General features: G+C 43.8%; 1 protein-coding gene across 4 annotated transcripts in view; it reads right to left on the reverse strand.

Moving 5' to 3' along the window:
- The window catches only part of ACACA (acetyl-CoA carboxylase alpha), a 434156-nt gene that overhangs the window by 330137 nt on the left and 82012 nt on the right, over positions 1–22007 (reverse strand). For all 4 annotated transcript variants that reach the window (XM_033921833.1, XM_033921832.1, XM_033921836.1 and 1 more), the window contains exons 3-4: positions 8444–8576; positions 789–927 (exon numbers count right to left, since the gene is read on the reverse strand). In XM_033921833.1, the coding sequence (XP_033777724.1) occupies positions 789–927; positions 8444–8576 (272 nt within the window). The remainder of the gene's footprint in view (positions 1–788; positions 928–8443; positions 8577–22007) is intronic.

A 22007-nucleotide genomic window follows, 5' to 3' on the forward strand; every position in this document is an offset into this window, starting at 1 on the left:
CTTCGTGTTCCATAGATAAAGGGAAGGATAGACAGAGAGAGGGGGAGCCAGAGTGCCAAGCCAAGAGCCAAGAGATAGCTAGATAGAAAGAGAGAGAGAGGGCCAAGACCCCTCTCCTGATAGCTCCATAGAAAAAGAGAGAGATATTGATAGCTCCATAGAAAAAGAGAGAGATATTGATAGCTGCATAGAAAAAGAGAGAGATATCTGTGTGTTGCAGAGAGCAGGCTTTTATACCTTGACTCAATATAGAAACCTGTATGCCCCAGTATCTTTCTGTTTAGAATTTGTAAACTGTTTGAAACAATGGTTAATGGTGATGGGATTAAGTCTCTGGCTTGATCTGTGCACCATTGTCCTAAGCACCCTCTTAATCAGACATTAACACCTTTTAGCTAGCCATGATTGAATCAGGGCTACTTGAAACTTAAAATATATCAATCAGGGCTACTTAAAACAGTTTCCCTGCACTAAGGGTCTATCTGCCTTCCCATGCCAGAGCCAGATTGATATAATCTCCCATAGGCCTCTAGGCTGACAAAAAGTCTACCTGGGAAACACCTGATTTATAATATGAAATGATGTCCAGTTCAAAGAGCAATAAATCAAACCACGTGTTCTAGGAACAGATAGGGCAGCAGGGAGAACCAATGAAAGAGGGCTGTGCTCTGAAACAGCCCTTAAAATGTACAGGAGACATGGTGCTGATGCAGTGGCAATGGTGTTACCAGCTGGATGCAATGTTGGGGGGAGGGAGGAAGATGAAACTGCCTATTATAGGAACCCACCTGCATTGGCTTTCAGATCCTCTGGGGTTACCATGACCACAAAGCGAATGGCCCGCTCATTGCGGAACATCTCGTAGGACCAACGCCGAATGGAGCGCATGCATTTCACAGCCGCAATCCCATTATTTGCAATCAGAACCTGCAGGAAGGAATTAAAAGGTCACAATTTTGCCAATCTTTTGAAAGAGAAAAACCAAACCACTCGTGCCCATCTTTCGTCTCGCCCTCTATCCTCCCTTGTCCCACCATCTGGCATTTCCCTTCCACCTCATTTTTTAATAGTGTTCTTCTCTTATCAAACTATAAAGCTTTGGAATTCTCTTCCTTTGCTCTTAAGGACTGAACATTCTTATATTAAGTTTTATAACTTGTTAAAATATATTGGTTGCACGCTTTGGTGTTCCTAAGAAGCCTTCAGCATCCTTTCTTCTGTATTAATATGTGCTTCACAACACTTAATAAAATCCATAATTATTTAGCAGGTTATAAAATATAAAGTACTGTATATACTCGAATATAAACCAATCCATATATAAATCGAGGTAACCTTTTTGCCCCTCAGAGGAGGAAAAAAGATTGACTCAAATATAGACTGTGGGGTTTATATTCAAGTGCTCTGCCTTGCACCCAGCCCTCCCTCCCTCCTTATCCAGTCCTCAATGACCACTAGAGGCCTGCCTGAAGCCCTGGTGGTCCGGCCAACTCTAAATCACTCTGCCTCCCTGATTTCGTAAACACCACAATACTGAATATTCAATGCTAGGCCTTATAAATAACATTCATTACTTTCTAGATCACCAAAAATCGGTAGCTCTATTTTCTTTGGATCTTTCTGCAGCCTTTGACACTATAGATCACACTCTGCTACTTAATCGTCTGGAATCTCTTGGTGTTAGTGGACAAATTTTAAACTGGTTTAACTCTTTTCTTTCTGACCGTTCATCTATTGTTACTGTTAAGGATGATCACTCTGCTCCTTATACTTCATCTTTTGGAATACCCCAAGGTTCTATTCTATCACCTCTCCTCTTCAATATCTTTCTCTCCCCATTACTCACTATCTGTCAATCATTAGGTTTCACTTCTTTTTCATATGCAGATGACATCCAACTCCTACACCCGTTCGACCCTGAAAAGGACGGTGAAATTAAAGAAATTAACAGTAAACTAGAAAAAGTCAAAAATTGGCTTAGCTCCAATAAACTATCTTTGAACCTACAGAAAACCCAAACTATGATTTTTACTTGGAGAAAAGACATTACTCCAATATCCTCGTTTTTACTTGATAACTCTCCAATTGAATCAGTATCATCCTTAAAAATCTTAGGTGTAATCATTGACACTAACTTAAATTTTCACGATCGCATCAATCAAATTGTCAAATCTTGCTTTTACAAACTCCGTCTTATACGTTCTATTTCCTCTTTTTTAGAACCTAAATCCATTAATATACTTACTCATTCTATGATAATATCAAAATTAGATTACTGCAACTCTCTACTCTTCAATATACCGCAAAAAGAAAAAAAGAGGCTTCAAATAATTCAAAACACTGCAATAAAACTAATCCACAAAGCAAAAAAATATGACCACGTAACTCCATTACTGATCAAATCGCATTGGCTGCCCATTAACCACCGGATCACTTTTAAAATAGCATTACTAATCTTTAAGACTATGGCATCTAATGAACCACAATTCATATCCAGAATGATTATTCCTTATCATTCTCTTCGATCTCTTCGGTCCTCATCTCAAGACCTTCTATCAGTCCCTTCTTTAAAAATAGTGGGCACAAGAAGAAACAAAATGTTTTCCGTTTTAGCACCTCAAACTTGGAACGCCCTGCCCCTTTATATAAGAAAAGAAAAAGACCTCAGCTCCTTTAAAAAAGTTTTAAAATCCTTTTTATTTAAAGATGCTTTTACTACTTAATGATTTAACTCTTTATTTAAAATTTTTCATGTTCAAAACTTTTAACCTTCTAAATATATCCCTTGCCCCCTCCTATGTGTTTTTACCCTTTATGTTTCTTCTATCTTAGACTGAGAATATTGTAACTGTGCCCCTCTTTCCTACTGTATCTAGTTAGTCATGTTACCCCTTAAGTTCTAACATTGTATGTTATAAATTATTGGGTTTTTTTTTAAACTTGTTAAAAATTTTGTTTTTAATAGAGTCTGTTATCTCATATGATGTTTTAAATTGTACATCGCTTAGAAATTGTTATAGGCGATTCATCAAATAAAATTGAACTTGAACTTGACCCCTGTAGACCTTACCTTTAAAGCCCTGGTGATCTTCCTATGCTCCTATCCTGTGAGTCACAATCAAAAATGCCTACAGCAGGTTCCCGCTGCAGTCTTGCAAGTTCTGCTGACCATTGTTTTTGCTAAGAAAACTATTTTACACCACTAGATACAACTAGCCCTACCACTAGATACAACTTATGACACAAATGCTAAATGGGAGCAAGAGAGATTCCAGCACTCCTTGAGAAACTCCTATAAAGTACTGTATTTTCACTCATATACCGCGCACCCGTGTAAAACGTGCACATGGGTATAGCGCGCGGGAAACTGTAATTTATGTAAATAAATTTTTATATACCGCACACACCCGTATACCGCGCATGCCGCCCAGACTCTCCCGTCGCCGCCCGACTCTCCTTTCACCCGCCCCGACTCTCCTCTGGCCACCCCGACTCTTCTTTCGCCCGCCCCGACTCTCCTCTGGCCGCCCCGACTCTCCTTTCGCCCGCCCCGACTCTCCTTTCGCCCGCCCCGACTCTCCTCTGGCCGCCCCGACTCTCCTCTCCCCCTTGAAGTCCTGTCTCCACCCTGAAAGCCTGATGCCCCCCCCCGACGTCCGATTCACCCCCCCCCGCAGGACTGCTCGCACCCCCACAGCCTCCCCCCCCCATCATGGAGAAGCTCCTACCGTTGTACTGCTGCTTCCTCTGCCAGCGGTCCCGCCCCTTCTGTGAGCCCTGCGTCTGCGCTGCTTCCTCTTCCGGCGGTCCCGCCCTTTCTCTGACATCAGAGAAAGGGCGGGACCGCCATACGAGGAAGCAGCGCAGACGCAGGGCTCACAGAAGGGCCGGGACCGCTGGCAGAGGAAGCAGCAGGACAACGGTAGGAGCTTCTCCATGATGGGGGGGGGAGGCTGTGGGGGTGCGAGCAGTCCTTCGGGGTGGGGGTGCGGGTGCGAGTGGTCCTTCGGGGTGGGGGTGCGAGTGGTCCTGCGGGGTGAATCTGACGTCGGGGGGGGGAACTATGTAAAAAAAAAGTTGTATAACGCGCATGGTTATGCACGGTTTGTAAAATCGTGTATAACGTGCGCATTATATGCGTGAAAATACGGTATATTGACTCTTGTGGAAAAAGAGTGGTGGTCTGGAGGCAGAGATGATTACTTCCATGTGCAAGGGATATATCTGAATATGATTCTTATTTCTTCAAAACCACATTCATAATATATATTCTCTTGGGCAATACAGAAAATCACGGGGAAGTGGGATGATAGTAAAATAAAAAATTAGTGCAGAATAGTATAAATATTGCCATGAACTGTTGCTTTGGAATTCCTTCATTGCAGATGACAGGTGCTACATATATTGCATTAGACATATCATAGTTACTTCATTATTAAGTAGGTCATTATGCGCTTTGCTTTTGCTTTGTGCGCTTCACTTTGTAGTATTGTTAAGCTTATTGTTCTATGGTGGACCCGGCTTCTTCAAAGATCAGGCATTGCATTCATTGATCCCTCTAAGAACCGAGTTCATGTGAGCAAATAATTTTTTTGCGAGCAAAGGACTAAGTTGATGTGAGCAAAAATTTTCTGTTATATTATCCCGATGGTATTAAACATGCTATACATTAGAAATTAAGGCAACCTTTTATCAAGCCACATTAGAGGTTTTTATTACTGGCCGCTGCAATGAAAGCTCCATCGCTCATTGGAATTCTATGAGCGTCAGAGATTTTACTGTAGCAGCTGATGATAAAAATCCCTAACACAACTTGATAAAAGGAGGCCTAAGAATTATAAATATAAATTAAAAATAGAAAATACGATGAGAAAGGAGGTTTAGGTCTCTGACAGTTGGTCAAAAATGCATTAAAATTAGTTCAATGAAAAAATATCATCTTAATTCTATTTTCTGTTTTAATTTATTAACCTTTATAAACACAGATACCACACTACTTTATCCTGAATTTTTTTTTTAAATTATTTTTTCTACCTTTATTTTCTGGCAATTCACTTCTCTGGTTTTTGTTCTCCTCTGTCTTAAGTCTCTTTCCAGGATTTTTCGCTCCTCCTTTTTCTTTTGGCTTTCTTCATTTTATTTTTCTACCTCAATGTCCAGATTTAACACATTCTTACTATCTGGTCCTTCAAGATTCCTCTTTTTTACGGTCTACCATCCCTTTTCATCATCCTGGCTTTCCTATTTTACTTCCAAGCCTTATTATTCCCAGTCTTTCACCAACTTTACCCTCTTTTTCTCCCCTTCTATATAGTATTTCCCCCTATATCTACCACTTCTTTCTGTCTCTCCCTCCTAAATATATGCTCATTTATCTCCCCCTCTTCCATCCAGCATCTACCCCCTTCTATACAGCATCTGCCTCCTCACCCCGCTTTCTATCCAGCATCTCCACACTCTTTCTCCCCCCACCATCAGTATCTCCCTGAACTGTCTCTTCCCCCCTTCCATCATCTCCCTCCTGTCTTTCCTCTCTTCCATCAAGGGTTCAGTCTCTATCTTTCTATACAGCTAATTCCCCACCTCCTCTTCTGTCCAGCATCTCCCCTCCCTCCCCTTCCATTAATACTTCCATCCTCTTTGTATCTCTCTCCTTCCATACATCTGCCCCCTCTGTCCCCCTCACCTTCCATCCAGCATCTCCCCTTTCACTTCCCCCATTCCATTATTTCTCTCCTCTCTGTACCCATCCCCATCTGCCCTCTCTCTCCCCTGCTCTATCTAGAATCTGTCTTCCCACTTCTATACAAAATCTACCTCCTCTCTCCCCCCACCCCAAATCATTTCCACCAAATTCTGCCCCCTTTCTCTCTTCCCACCCCACTTCAGCCAGCCTACCCCTCTTTCACCAGTGTCTGCTCCCTCTCTCCCAACCCACATCCACCAGTGCCTGCCCTCTCTCTCCCAACCCACATCCACCAGCGCCTGCCCCTCTCTCTCTTCCCTAACCCACAATCACCAGCATTTGCCCCCCTCTCTCCCACCCATTCCACATTCACCAGTGGCTGCTTCCTCTCTCTCTCTCTCCCCCCACCCCACATCCACCAGCGTCTGCCCCCCCTAGCATTCCCACCATTGCTGCTGTTTTCCTGAAGCAGCAGCAGCAGCAAACTGAAATAAACTGGCTAACGACATTCCCATACATATCCGCAACTGCCAACTAAAAGAAGAAATGACATCAGAGAGGATGGGCTAGCAGCTACAGGTATGTATGGGAAGGTCCTGCAGCCAATGTTTGCTGTTGTTGCTGCAGCTTTGGGAAAATAGCAGCAGCGGCACAAGATGAAGAGTGATATCAGAGGGGTGCTGGTCCCAACAACACCGGCTGTGTGGTGGGGCTGAATGGCTGTGCAGCACCTGCCAAAATGTGTGCAGCCTAGAGAGAAAAAAATATTTCCTCCTATTGGTTTTAAAAGTATTTCTCTCTAACTTCCCCTAGTCTCTGTAATTTCTGATGGAGGCCAAGGAGTGCAATTAGGGCAACTGCCCCCTCGCTAGAGAAAGCCCTAAGCCTGCTGGAAGCTGAAGATGGCATGGGCTAGTAGTGAGCTTGGAGGTTCCCTCCCAAATTTCTACACTGAGCCCTACCCATGTTTAACACCAGCAGCAGCAGGATAAACATTTCAGTTTTCATATATTCTAATCACAAAATAGAAAAAAAAATTATTTTTCTACCTTTTGTTGTCTGGTTAGTTTATTTTTCAGACAATGTTGGTCCCAGGCTCTGGTTTCTGTTTCCCTCTGTCAACTCACTCGTCAGGATCTCCTGCTGATTTGACATTTCTTCTTCTCTGTGCTTGCCATCCATCTTTGTATACCTATATTTCCCTTCTCTGTGTCCCCAATACCTCCCCATCCAGCATCTCCCCTGTGCCCTTCTCGCCACATTTATCATCGCTACATCCTCCATTACTCATCTCCCTTCTTTGTTCCTATTCTCTCCCACATCTAGCACTTTCCCTCTGTGTCCATATACCCCCTCCCATTACTGGAATTGCTCCCTCTCTGTCTATGTACCATTCCTGTGCAGCATTTCCCTGTGTGTCTATGTTCCTATTCTCCTCTCCATGCTCATTATTTCTCCTCTGTTTCTGATAACTCTGTGTCTCTCCCTCTCTCCGCTCTGTTCAGTATTTCATTCCCTATTCCTTCATTCGCTTAGCATGGCATCTCTTTTCCTTTTCTCTTCTCTTCCTTTCTCTCCCCCTCCTGCAGGTCCTGCAGCTCTCTTCTTTCCCTTCAGCTCCAGCCCTCCCCTCCATAGGGCAAGCACCTCTCACTCCCTTACCTTCAGCTCCAGTCCCCCTCCTGTGCTCTTTCATCCAGCCCCAACCCACTTCCTGGGCCAATTCCTCCTACTTTGCTTTACATTGCTTCCTTGCTTCATCGGGCAGACGGCTCCAGCTCCCCCACTCTCTTGTGAGTCCAGACAGCTTCCCTCCCTCCCTGTCGCTGGCACACACCTTGCAGAGCAAGCCAATCTCTACACAGGCTTGCTCCACGGTGCTCATGGCCCTCCCCTCTGCTGGGCTCCTCCTTATGACACAACGTCCTGTCATTGCAAGCACTGTTGAGCAGGCCTGTATAGAGATCGGCTCGCAATGCAAGGTGTGTGCCAGCAGCAGGGAGGAATGGAAACCGTCTGGAGCCCCCGGACCTGCAATGCAAGGTGTGTGCCAGCAGCAGGGAGGAATGGAAACCGTCTGGAGCCCCTGGACCTGCAATGCAAGGTGTGTGCCAGCAGCAGGGAGGAATGGAAACCGTCTGGAGCCCCCGGACCTGAAAGCGAGGGGGTTGGGCTGGAGCAGCCAGACTCATGAGCGGGAGAGGGGGGCCTAGAGCCGCCAGACTCGCAACGGGGGAAGGATGGCGGGATAATGGGGTGCTGTGGTGGATGGGGGTTCCCCACGGGAATAAAGCCTTTTACCATTCCGTGGAGCGGTAAAAAGCTTTGTTCCCGTGCCCGCTCCTGTGGTTTTACTGCAGCTACCCACGAGACAGGTTCACAGTGTCATTCTCTACTGTGAAGCAATACAAGTTCCTGCAAATAAGTAACTCCAAAACTATGTAACAGATAGAATCTGTAGACAGTTATTATTGAGGGTAGTCTGGAAGTAGAGTAAGAGACCATTTATGGGAAATTGAAGAACCTAACTCAGTATCTCTGCTCTCCCCAACCTGCAGTCATAGATGGTTATTAAGGAAAGCACAGGCTTGCTATCTACACCAAATTATTTGTGACACACTTCCCACGTCTTAGGGACACACCTGAGAACCACTGCTCTAACAGAATGACTTTTTCTTTAATGTCTGGCTTTTTCAAGCTGAAGGAGAATTTTGTGATTTTTGTTGATTATTTTAATAAATAGAAACATTTACTAACCTTCTCAATAACTTTAGTGCCCCCAAACCGAGTAACAAACTCTGCTGGGGAGGCAACGGTGAAATCCCTTTGTAGGTCCATCTTCTTCCGGTCCCGACCTTGCTTCACTAAATGCAGGCCAGACATGCTGGGTCTGCAGCAGAAACAGAAAAGATGACCAACGTACAAAGCAGCTTGTTGCAAAAATCTTTTACAAGTTAAAACTGTTAAGTACCAGTAGGTTACATCTATATCTTCCTTTCAATAGTCTTCAAATAGTTCTGCATTTGGTTCTGCATCTTGATTTTAATGCCCCATTTTGGGAGCTTCCTGTTGCTTTGATCAAGGCTTTACAAATTGTACAAAACAGTGCAGCTTGGCTCACAACTATTACAATGTTTATGAAGCACATTATTCTAACCCTGATTCATTATTTAAATACAGTGGAACCTTGGTTTACGAGCATACTTCGTTCCAGAAACATGCTCGTAAACCAAAATACAGTGGTACCTCGGTATATGAGTGCACTGGTTTGCAAGTGTTTTGCAAGAGGAGCAAAACATTTGCAAAATTGGCGCCTCGGAAACCGAGCGTGGCTCGATTTACGAGAGCCCCCCCGCGATTCGGCACCCTCCCCCCGCGATCCGGCACCCCCCCCCCCCGATGCGATCGAGCACCCCCCCCCCACCGCGATCCGGCACCCCCACCCGCCACGATTGGGCACCCCCCCCCCCCGCCGCTTCATACCATCATCTGGGCACTGGCACGGCATGTCCTGTGCTTGGTGCCGGTGCCCGAAGATCAGCCTCCTCATCTGCGCATGCTCAAGGCCTGAGAGTTCACGTTCAGAACGCAGATGCGCAGATGCTCAAGGCCCAGAAGAAGAGGAGGCCGATCTTCGGGCACCGGCACCAAGCACAGGACATGCCGATGCCAGTGCCCAGATGACGGTATGAAGCGGCGGAGGGGTGCCCAATCGCGGCAGGGTGTGTCCAATCGCTTCGGGGGGGGGTGCCGTATTGCGGCGGGGGGAGGGTGATGGATCGCAGGGGGGGCCTTCTCCGAGAGGGAGATCTCCGAGAATCTCGGCGAGAGGGAGATCTCCGAGAATCTTGGCGAGAGGGAAAATTAGAAGGCCTTGAGCATGCGCAGATGCATGCTCAAGGCCGGCAGAGGCAGGAAGATCTTCTAGCAGCACCGGCACGTCCTGTGGGTTGTGTGCCGGTGCCGGGCGGGGGGAGGGGGGGTAAGTTCAAGTTGTTCAGGCGGGGGGTGCCGGTTCACGCGGGGGGGCCTTTGCGAGCAGGGGGGAGCAATGCCGGTTATCGGGGGGGTGCTCGCAAATCAAGTCAACACTCGGTTTGTCAGACAAGTTTTGCGAGAATGTTTTGCTTGTCTTGCAAAACACTCGCAAACCGGGTTACTTGCAAACCGAGATTTGACTGTATGAGTGTATGTGTTAATAAAGTTTAGAATGTTGACAATTATGAAACCTTTGCCATTGGTTGTCCTGATTAGAGCAGAGATTCTCAACCCAGTCCTTGAGAAATACCAAACCAGACTGGTTTTCAAGCTCTCTACAATAAATATGCATGAGAGGTTTGCATGCCCTACCTCCACTGTACGTACATCTAGCTCATTCATATTCATTGTGCGTGTCCTGAAAACCTGGCTGGCTTGGTGTGTCCCAAGGACATGGTTAAAAACCCCTGATCTGCCTTGCAGTCGCAGGGGCAGAATTTAATTGGTTAAAAGCATATGCAATTGTGTTCATGTTTGCTCAATTATTGGACCCAGCATCAGTTACAAAATAGAGGTTTTCTCAGTGGTGGACTTCATAGATTTCCCTAAAGGAATCAAAACAGCCATTTAATAAATCTTTTCGTAACAGTGTTTAGACTTGGTTACAACTCAGCTTTTTTTTTTTTTTTTTTTTTAAATTTGCATTTATAATATACATATTCCACACAAATGAAAGCTTTTGAAATGAAGGCTTTTGAAGAGACATCTTTTTTGAGCATTTTTACTAGGTAATTTGTATGATATGTTGATGGTTGATGTGTGTCTTATGGCTGTTTGTAATGCTTACTGTGAATGTGGTATTGTAACCCATCTTGATAAAGGGGGGGGGGGGATAAACCTGTATTTTAAATGCCAGTCATAATATTCAAAGCGCCAAACCTTGAGAGTCATACTCATGAACTGGCCTCTCTAAAAATTTACTAGTTATTCATGTACCTATTTTTCATGAAGAGATTCACACTGAATAGTAAACAGGTAATCTTAAGCATTTTTCCCTACCTGTTCTGGCAGGCTCACACTCTAATTGTGGTACCTGGGGCAATGGAGAGTCACAAGGCTGGGATCAAACTTACCACCTCAGGATGCTGATGCAGCAGCTCTAACCACTAGGCCAGAAGTTCACTAAATTCCTACATTTAGAAGCAGGGGCTAATTTATGGTGGGGAAAATTTTAGGGACTTAGCACTAATTTTCAGTTCTAGACTCATATATTAGGGTCAAAAATATAGGTAAATATATAAGCATAACTTTTAAGCTCCCAAATTAGGAATATTAGGATACTGTATATACTCGAATATAAACTGACCCGAATATAAACCAAGGTAATCTTTTTTTCCCGAAAAAATGGAGGAAAAAAGGTTAACCTGAATATAAACCTGGAAGGGGATTATATTTAAGTACCTTGCCTTGCACCCAGCCCTCCCTTCCTCACTCCTTCCTTCCTTTCTTACCCAACCCCTGGTCCCCACTACAGGCCTGCTTAAAGCCCTGGGGGTCCAGCGGCGAGCTGGGACAGAAACGAGCCTTCCCGCATCCAATCCCAGCCGACTCTAAATTACCGCTGTATCTAAATTACTCATCATGCCGCTGTATCGTGCAATGGTACGGCCGCATCTGGAGTACTGCGTCCAGTACTGGTCGCCGTACCTCAAGAAAGACATGGCGGTACTTGAGGGAGTACAAAGAAGAGCAACCAAACTGATAAAGGGAATGGAAAATCTCCCATATACTGACAGATTGAAGCAGTTGGGACTTTTCTCCCTGGAAAAGCGAAGACTTAGAGGAGACATGATAGAAACCTTCAAGATCCTGAAGGGCATAGAAAAAATAGACAGGGGCAGATTTTTCAAATTAAGGGGCGCCACAAGTACAAGGGGGCACTCGGAGAAATTGAAAGGGGACAGGTTTAGAACAAACGCTAGGAAGTTCTTTTTCACTCAGAGGGTGGTGGATACATGGAACGCGCTTCCAGAGGCTGTTGTAGACAAGAAAACATTAAATGGTTTCAAAGAAGGTTTGGATAGATTCCTAGAAGAAAAAGGGATTGGGGGGTATAGATAGGTATAGACCATTGCTCAGGCAATGGGCCTGATGGGCCGCCGCGGGTGCGGACCGCTGAGCAGGATGGACCTATGGTCTGCCTCAGCGGAGGCAACTTCTTATGTTCTTATGTTCTTACCCTGCCTCCTGACTGACCCCTGTAAACCTTACCTTTAAAGACCTGGTGGTCCGGCGGTAAAGCGGGGCAGGAGTGAACGTGCTACGCTCCTACCCCGTGAGAGCTGCGATCAAGAGTGCCTACATGCAAGTGCCCTCACCATGCATGCACAAGTGCCTTCACACTCGACACAAGCATGGAACCAGCAGTACAGTACAAAAGCTAAGATGACAACTCTCAGGGAGATGGGAGAGATGTGAAAACATGCCTGCTGTCCTCAGAGTACACCTGCTACAGGTAAATTAACTGCTTTTCCCAAGGACAAGGAGACATTATATTTTCACATGTGGAACTCTAGCTGACAGGTTCATCATTTAAATTTTAAGTTTGTAATTATCTTCAAAACATGAGCCTGGCAGTAAAAAAAAAAGGCCGCAGGGTAGAGTTGGCACTTAAGCAACAATTTTAAATGTTAAAAAAAAGACCTAAAGACCTATCTATTTCATGAATTTGTTACTAATAATTCCTAAATATTGTAACACTAGTTTTTAATTTGTATCACCTTAATTACTTATGTAAACCACTGTGAACTTCATGGAGGTATTGGCAGTTTACAAATAAAAATTTGTATGAAGTATTTAAAAGATTTTGTAAACTACTTTTCCAAACTGGCTGTCCCATCTGGAATTTTGCTCCAAACAATAGTGAATAGTGAAGGTGTGGCTAGAAGACCATGTTGCTGCTTTGCAAATTTCTTCAATAGAGACAGAGCAAAAATGGGCTACTGTGGGCTGTAACGTGGCCATGGAGGATCAGCCCAGCCTGATTATATGTGAAGGAAATATGGAGAGACATTTTCGATATGATGTCCAAATCCGAGACTGGCCTTTTTGCGGAACATGCACAAAAATCCCAGTAGAGAACATGACCATTTTCAAAACTGAAAAACATCTCCTCTTTTCGTTTCAAAAATGGTCATTTCTTAAATAGAACAGTGAGAATATTATAAAAATAACCACAGATCTTTTTCACACATGGTCTCCTCTTTTTCTAACTTGGTGGGGTAGAACTGAAACTATTAAAATGGTCCTAGCACCAAAAATCAATTCTATACTTAGGGCTCCTTTTACTAAGCTATGCTAGTGGTTTTAGCATGCGCTTCGCGCGTGCCGCAATGCCGTGCGCGCTAGACGCTAAAGCCTCCATTGAACTGGCGTTAGTTTTTTTCCATGCAGCGCAGGGGGCAGTGCGCGCTAAAAACGCTACCGCAGCTTAGTAAAAGGAGCCCTTAGTATGATTCCTATTTCATTTGCAAACTCTTTCTACAAGAAAATTGATTCGTTAGTATCTAAATGTATATGGGATAAGTGTAATTCACGCATTGCATTACAAAAACTTAAGCTGCCACTCATTTTTGGAGGTATAAATCTGCCAGATTTCAAAATGTATCACTGGGCTTTTCCAAATTTCGCAGGCAAAATTCTGGTTTTTAAGTGATGTAAATTTTAACTCCCCAAGATGGATCCATTTTGAAAAAGATCTGATTGGTAATGTCCCTTTACACTTCCTGCCTTCTAAGGACAGATTTAAGTTTAAAAGTAATACTTGTATATTAAAAGCAATACAGTGGTGCCTCACACAACGAACTTAATTGGTTCCAGGAGCAAGTTTGTTATGCGAAAAGTTCGTTATGTGAAACGCGTTTTCCCATAACAATACATGTTAAAAAAAATAATTTGTTCTGTAGCATAAAATATGCTAAGATGACATAAAAAAAGATAAATTTTTGGTTATTATTTTTATTTAGATACATCTAAAAACATAATTGTTTTTTAAAACAACACTCATTTTTTAAATTTAAAGACAGACTAAGTAGAGTCTAATTTTACAGTGAGAGAGGGCAGAGTCTCAGCGGCAAAAACTGGGACTTAACTGTTCATTTTTTTTTTCTTGGCTTATTTTTGGTTGGCCCGGTGGTTTTCATGTTCTGTGGTGTTAGTTTTTTCTCTTTTTCGGTGCAGTAACATGGCAGCAGAGGTGGTTAAAAGTTGTTTCCGGTGTGGGAAGCGGCAAACACCATCGGGGTTATGCGCTGCAGGGTATGTGGACGCTTCGGGGGAAGATGTAGTAATGGCGCCGGTTGAGTTGGCATTTTCCCGTCCGAATGATGTGCATTCAGTTTCGCTGGCTCTCTCAGTGGATGCAGCCGCATCGGCGGTGCAGGACCCACAGCTGCTTGATACCGTGCTTCTTTCCCTGCCGACATCACTTTCTCTTCTCGGCGGGGTGTCGGCTGTAGCGCCAGTGCTTGTTTCACAGGGAGCCAGGCGGAGAGAGGGCAGTTAAGCGCGGTGCCTGCGCGGAAGGATGCAGCTTGGGCGACTTCGTTGTGTGAAACGAAGTTCATTGTGGGAAGCAAGACATGAAGTTCGTTGTGCGCAGCATTCGCTGTGCGAGGCGTTCGTTATGCGAGGCACCACTGTATCTCGCATTATTAATAATGTTATGAGGCATCTGCACCAGAAATGGACAGATACAGCGGATATTTCTCTGTGGTATACTTCTGTATTTGATTACAAAATTTCTTGTAAAATTAAAAATGTATGGCTTGCAGCAGGCCTTTGGTCACTCTCACAACTTTATGGCAACAGTTCTTTGATTCCATTCCAGATTATTTGTGAAAGGTATAACCTGGAGCCTGAGCAAAAATCAGTTTGGACCTTGTTAACTCAATTTGCAGACACTTTTCACAACTTGTCAACTGTGGGTGCAGATGCCTCAAAATATTCACATATTACTTCCATTTGTACTGCTCTTTTAAATTAAAAACAAAAAATCAACGCCCTTAATATATAAAATCCTTCAAACCAATAAAATCCAGCCTGAAGCGAGTTGTAAGTGGAATGCGCAATTGGATTTACTGCTGTCCCCTTCAGAACGGGAAACTTTCCGGTCTAAATCAATTCGCCCCACTCTGTCTGCATCTTTACTGCAATCTTCTTTCATTTTGCATAATGCTTCCTGGACTCCTGTAAAGCTAGCTAAACTTCCCCGTGCAACTACTGATGTTTGCTGGTCATGCAATACCTCTGTGGGTACCTTGTCACATATAATAATAATAATAATAATATTTCTTATATACTGTTATACCGTGAAGTTCGAGGTGGTTTACAATAAAGATACATTTTGACAGTACATGGGATACAAACGGTTTACAATATGATATTTCACTGTGAGAATTTGTTACAATATGGGGAACGGCTGGATAAGTTGCAGCTATATTCACTCGAGGAACGCAGAGAGAGGGGGGAAATGATCGAGACGTTCAAATATGTCACGGGCCGTATCGAGGTGGAGGAAGATATCCTTTTTTCTTAAAGGTCCCATGGCAACAAGAGGGCATCCATTGAAACTTAGGGGTGGGAAATTTCATGGTGACACCAGAAAATATTTCTTCACCGAAAGTGCTTGATCGCTGGAATAGTCTTCCACTAGAGGTAATTGAGGCCAGCAGCGTGTCAGATTTTAAGAAAAATGGGATTGGCACATGGGATCTCTTCACGGAGGGAGTTAGGGGGTGGGACATTGGTATGGGCAGACTAGATGGGCCGTGGTCCTTTTCTGCCGTCAGTTTCTATGTTTCTATTGGTCTCAAGTATGGAGCACTATTTCAGATGTATTCTCTATATCTGTTCCTCTGTCGTATGACATTATTATACTGCGTTCATCCAATCCTAAAGTTGATATTATTTCCGCTAGTACCAGACTATTTGATTTTATGATAGCTCTAGCCTTACACACTATTGTTCTTCCTTGGAAAAACAATCAACATGTATCATACCATGAATGGTGGAATACTTTATGTGCATACAGGAACTATGAAGAGATTACAGCATTAAAACAAAATCACTTACCATCCTTTATTAGAAATTGGAAAATTCTAGATACTTACTCCTATTATGAGAAATATTTGTAACTTTTCCCTCCTTTCCTCTTTGTCATGTTTGTCATTAAACTATATGTACAGAGAAATCACTAAATTTCTAGTTATTTTTGCTCTTTATTTGCTGTTAATGAGTTATGTGTTCTTTTTTAATTTGCTTTTTGTTTTTTATAAGTTGTTAACAATTTTTGTTTTTTTTGTTTTTAACTTCTTACTAATAAGATTGTTAGTCTCCCCATAATCTGTTTTAATTGTACATCGCTTAGAATGTCTTATATAGGCGATTTATCAAATAAACGTGAACTTGAACTTGAACTTACTGTGCACAACAATCTATGAACTAATGTTCTCATTGCTACTATGTAAATGTTTAAGTTCTTGATTTCAATGTTTTGTATTTATATCTGTTAAAAATTTATATATATATATATATTTTTTTTTTTTTTTTTTTTTTTTAAATGGTCATTTCGCAGATGTGCTTGTCCTCAGTATGATGATCTTTTTGAACCTTTAAAAAATAAATAAATAAATAAAATAAAAATAAACGCATAAAACAAGCCACTGAGATGTAGGAGGTGCTAGCATTTTTAGTAGACTGGTCACACAGACAGTGGGGCACCTTAGGTAACACTGCAGTGAATTTCATATAAAAAGGCCAAGGTAAACATGTCACCGTAACCCCCTTATAGTGTATTGTGATCTCTCTAAAACCCATTCAAACCCTACTAGACCCAACTGTACACCACAGCAGTAGTGTCACCTATATGTAGGTACATTCGGATTTTGGAAGGCTCACATAGTCCACCATAAGTGTAGGAGTTAATAGTGGGATATGGGCCTAAGTCCCCATCTCTATGGTTAATTACACCACCCACTAGGCTACTCCAGGAACCTGCTTGCTGCTCTACTAGGACTGGACATAACACCTGAAGCTATCATACAAGCAGCTATGTACCATACTGTTTCTTTCACATCTTTGGGGGATGAAAGGAGGTCAGTGACCACTGGGGGAGTGTGTGTGGGGGGGGGGGGGAGTGTGTGTGGGGGGGAGGGGGCATGCCTTCATCCCTCCAGTGGTTATCAGGTCAGTTTGGGCACCTTTATGGCACTTGTTCGTTGTTAAAACAGATCTAGCCCCAAATTACCAAAATGTGTCTTGATGTTTTCTATAATGTTCAAATCATAAATCTATCCAAACCATGCCCCCTTCAGATTTAGATGCACTGCAGACAGCCACTATAGAAATCCCTCTAGAAAATGGATTTCAAAAATAGTAAATTGGAAGAATTTGATGAGAAAAGCATCTATCTGCCACTTTTTTGAAAATGAGCCCCATAGTCAATTAGCCATGTAGATATGATGGCCCTGATTCTGTATAGGACGCCCGGGAGAGGTGTCCTATACAGAATCGGGCCTACATTAACCCCGATTCTGTAACCGGCGTCCATGTTACAGACGCCGGTTAGAGAATCAGGTTAGATTAGATGCGGCCGCTACACTTATCGCGGCAAGGGATAAGTATAGCGGCCACCTGTCCGATCACCGGCAGGAGGGTGCCGAACCCCTCCTGCCAGAAAGCTGGACCCCCTCTGGATCCCCCATGCTAACGACCTCCCCCCCTATGACTCCCCTAACCTTCCCAAGTAACCTCCCCCCTCCAACTAACCTTTAAATGTTGGTCAGCTGGACGGGTCTTGCTGCCGTCCAGCCGATAGGCCCGCCTCGTCGAAATGAGACGGGACCGCCCCTTCCCAGCCCATCCCCACTAAGTCTAAGGCCTGATTGGCCCAGGCGTAGAAGCCTGGACCAGTCAGGCCTTAGGCATAGCGAGTCCGCCCATCCCCACTAATCCTAAGGTGTGATTGGCCCAGGCTCATAGGCACCTGGGCCAATCAGGCCTTAGACTTAGCAGGGATGGGCCGGGAAGGGGCGGGCCCTTCTCATTTCAACGAGGCGGGCCTGTCGGCTGGACGGCAGCAAGACCCGTCCAGCCGACCAACATTTAAAGGTTAGTTGGGGGGGGAGGTTAGGGGAATCATGGGGGGGAGGTCATTAGCATGGGGGGTCCAGAGGGAGTCTGGATTTCCTGCAGGAGGGGTTGGGCACCCTCCTGCCGGCGATTGTGAATTTGGGGGGGCGGCATTCCGGCAGGAGGGGTTGGGCACCCTCCTGCTGGCGATTGTGAGTTGGGGGGGTGGCATTCCGGCAGGAGGGGTTCGGGACCCTCCTGCCAGCGATTGTGAGTTTGGGGGGTTGGCGTTCCGGCAGGAGGGGGTTCAGCACCCTCCCGCTGGTGATCGGACAGGCGGCCACAGCCGCTATACTTATTGTGGCAGGGAGATCCCTTGCCGCGATAAGTATAGCGGCCACGTCTACTTACATACATTTTAAACGTCTCTTCCTCTACTAGGGAGATGCGTAGGGCCGCCTAGGTTCGCCTAAGGCCCTTAGGCAAGCTTAGGCGTCTTGCAGGCCTCCCTAGGCTCCCGGAGGCGCCTTCAATATAGGCGGCCTGCCTGGGGAGCATTTTTTTTTAAAACGTGCATCCCGATTGGTTGATTAGACAGCTGTAGGACGCCTACAGCTGTCTAAAATCGGGATGGCACTTTTCAGAATCAGGGCCGATATATTTGGAGATGGGAATCCCTAGTCTGTTAGTACAGAAGGATACAAAAAGCTAGGAGGACTTCCCATGAGATTTAGTATAGTCCAGACAATAAGTTAAAACATGTTTGCAATCCATGGTATGGAATGTTGCTTCACCAAGATTATAATGTGGTGCAGGGAAGAAGACTGGAACAACAATGGACTGATTGAGGTGGAACTCTACTGATACTACCTTAGGGAGGAATTTTGCTTGGGTTTGTAGAACTACTCTGTCATGATGTCTGGTATAAGGTGGATCTGCCAAAGGAGCTTGAAGTTCACTTATTCATCTAGCAAAAGTGAGTACAATAAGAAAGATGACTTTCCATATAAGAAACTTCAGAAAATAGGAGTGAAGCAGTTCAAAAGGAGCATTCATGAGGGCAGCGAAAACGACATTAAGGTCCCATGCTACTGAAGGCAGTTTGATAGGAGTTTGGTGTGAAACACCCTTTCATAAACTGGATGAAGAGAGATTTATTAATCTTCAAGTGGAAAGCACCAATAGCACTCAAATGGTCCGTCTTTAAGCCAGAGTTAGAAAGATTTAGAATATAGTCAAGGATGGATAGAAGAGGGTACCCTGTAAGAGGTATCACGAGAAAAACATAAGAGGTTGTTTCCCCCCAAAAGTAGGAAAGCTATGGGATCAGGAGCATAGAGTCTGGAGCAAAAGCAGAGAAGTTTGTTGTTCTGAGGGGAAGTGAAGACATCTGTTAATGGGGTACCACAGAGTTGACAGATCTGCGAAGGACAGTCATGCTGAGGGACAACTCATGAGGCTGGCTGACTCTGTTCAGTTTGCTAGAACATTCTGTTGGACAACTATGTAAACAGCTTTGAGAAGTATCTCTTGAGCATGTATATTGTTTCCTGACAGAGGCGGTAAGAACCTGTCCCTCCCTCTTCAGTAATACATGGCAACCTGGTTGTCGTATGAATAAAAACTAGCTAAGAAAAGATAATAACATATAACATAACTTTATTCTTCTATACCGCCATTATCAGACGACTTCTAGGCGGTTCACACTGAAGAGAGCTGGACAATCAGCGAATTACAAAAGCAAATAATAAAAGTACAACAATTTACTCAAGAATAGACAGAATAAGATTATTAAATTTAGTGTGACTTCTTTTTAAGAGATAAATCTATCAAACAATACAGTTTTAATTTCTTTCTGAGAGGTGCCTTAGGTCAGCCTGGCTCCATTAATGTTGTTACCTAACTAAGACTGCTGTTTACTTGCTTGAAACATGAAAGTCCTATGCAAAAAGGACTTGTATTTACAGCCAATGATCCTTGGGTATGCAAATAAATTACAATTTCTGGTTATCCTTGTAGGGCTATATAGCACAAAATGAGGTGGTGTCCCAGAAGTTGGAGGAGACCCAGGCTCAGCTTGCTAGCAAGACTGCTGCGGGGCAGGAGTGTCAGTAGCAAGTAGAAAAATTAGATTTGGAGCTGCAAGTCATTCAGGAGCAGTTAAGAAAGAGATGGATCCATCGAATGGAAGAAGAATCAGCCCAAGGTCCAAGAAATTGCACCCCACGCCCTTATGGGGAAGGAGGGAGTGAGTATCCCTCCTGCCTGACTGATTTGGTGGGGGAGGGACGGAGGAGTGGGCACTTCAATATCTGCACTTTTATTATGTAAAATTACAGAAATTTAACATACTTCGCTAATAGCTAAACATGTACACTTTAGTGTAATCATCTACCAATGGCGTTTCAAACACTCAAGCATTCAGTGTCTTCTTGAGATAGTCGGGATAAAGCCTTGCAACAAGGCCTCACCCTGCACCGAGTCTGTTGTACTAAGTTTCGAATATGTATGTTTTCTATTGCAGTGGTTCCCAACCCTGTCCTGGAGGACCACAAGCCAGTCGGGGTTTGGGGATAACTCTAATGAATATGCATGAGAGAGATTTGCATAAAATGGAGGTGAAAGGCACGCAAATCTGCGCCATGCATATTCATTAAGGCTATCCTGAAAACCTGACTGGCTGGTGGTCCTCCAGGTCAGGGTTGGGAACCACTGTTCTACTGTATCCCGCTTAGTAGATAGGCAGGGAAGAAATTTTTAAAATAAATAAATAGTTATCAGTTTAACACCTCATTCGGCTGTATTGTTAATCACCTTCATTGTGTTGACAAACTGTTTGATCTTCAGACTACCTGTCCACTGGCTTTGCCAACCATTCATTGGTAATACCAAGAGCATGGTAAAGGAAATGTGATTCAGGACTTCCAGTGATGTGCTTCGGTTTACCTGCTTGAAAACCAGCTTGCCCCAAAGAAACTGTTTAGGCACTGATGTATTCAACAGCTTTGAAGCAATGTCCTTTTTGACACTGTCAGTGATTAAAGCATGTTTGCTGTATGACATTGTAAATATAAGTAAATCTGTTATTGGACATATGTGTGGGAATTTTTGGGTTACATGTTTAATCTACATCTATATTTTTTAATTACTCTGAGCTCGTCACAACTTCTAAGTATTCAATTTTTAACAACTTCATGAGCCTCAGCCCCACCACTCACTGCCTCAAAATCCTTTCATTACGGCAAGCTTTACGTGGTTATTTCCTCATCGGCTCCTTGTAACATTTATTTTTCCTTTTCAACTGCTTTAAAGTGCATGTGTGCCTTACATAATTGCACTTCTCCCTACATTTGTATATTAAAGTGCTCTGTGCTTACTTATTTCATTCTTTTATAAATATTTAAATAAATATAAATAAAGCAATAACTCTTTGTGCTGTTTAGTTCTTTGCATATCTCCTTTCTTGAACCTTCAGTTTAATTTGTTCGGCTTGGGAGGGTCTAACTCTTTGGCTCGATCTGTGGGTGATATGGAAGTACTGAATATTGGCATTTAACCAATCAAGAGTCAATTCTGCTGCGGAATGCCCCAAAAATAGCTGATTGCAGTTTGGCATTAACCAGTTAAGTGCCAATAAAAATGACTAGTTAGCCCTAAACAGGTGATTTAGTCAGCTAGGAGCCAGAGCTGGTTAAATCACTTTGAATATCGACACAAACATATCTGCAGCTGTGCCATGCAGATAAACTCCCCCAGCCCAGTGAATACCAACTGAACCTTGGGCAGTTCCCTCCATCTCACCCAGGATGTCCCAAGGTTTACAATGTTCAGAGGCTAAAAACTGTGGGAAACAATGTTAAAAGAGCATGGTATTTGCCAAGGATGCACAGCTTGGTTAAAGGACATCATACAACCCAAATGGCTTTCCAAGTTGCACAACTATTACATTATGTTCCTACAAAGTTGGGCATCCTCAGCACCACTTCCATTCCCCAAGAATTCAATGCGATTTAACCAGTAAGAAATGGTTCCTGGCCAGAAAAGTTACCTGCTAATTTTCAGTGGCCCTTTAACCAGTTAGTGCTGCTGAAAATAATTACTTTTGCTTCAATTCTCTAAATGGAGTCAGATTTGAGGCACCAGTAGGCACCCAAAGCTCAGTGAAAAACACTGTTTAAACCAGTGTTCTTCAACCACCGGTCCATGGACCAGT

Source organism: Geotrypetes seraphini, chromosome 15, assembly GCF_902459505.1.
Source record: "Geotrypetes seraphini chromosome 15, aGeoSer1.1, whole genome shotgun sequence".
Taxonomy (NCBI): domain Eukaryota; kingdom Metazoa; phylum Chordata; class Amphibia; order Gymnophiona; family Dermophiidae; genus Geotrypetes; species Geotrypetes seraphini.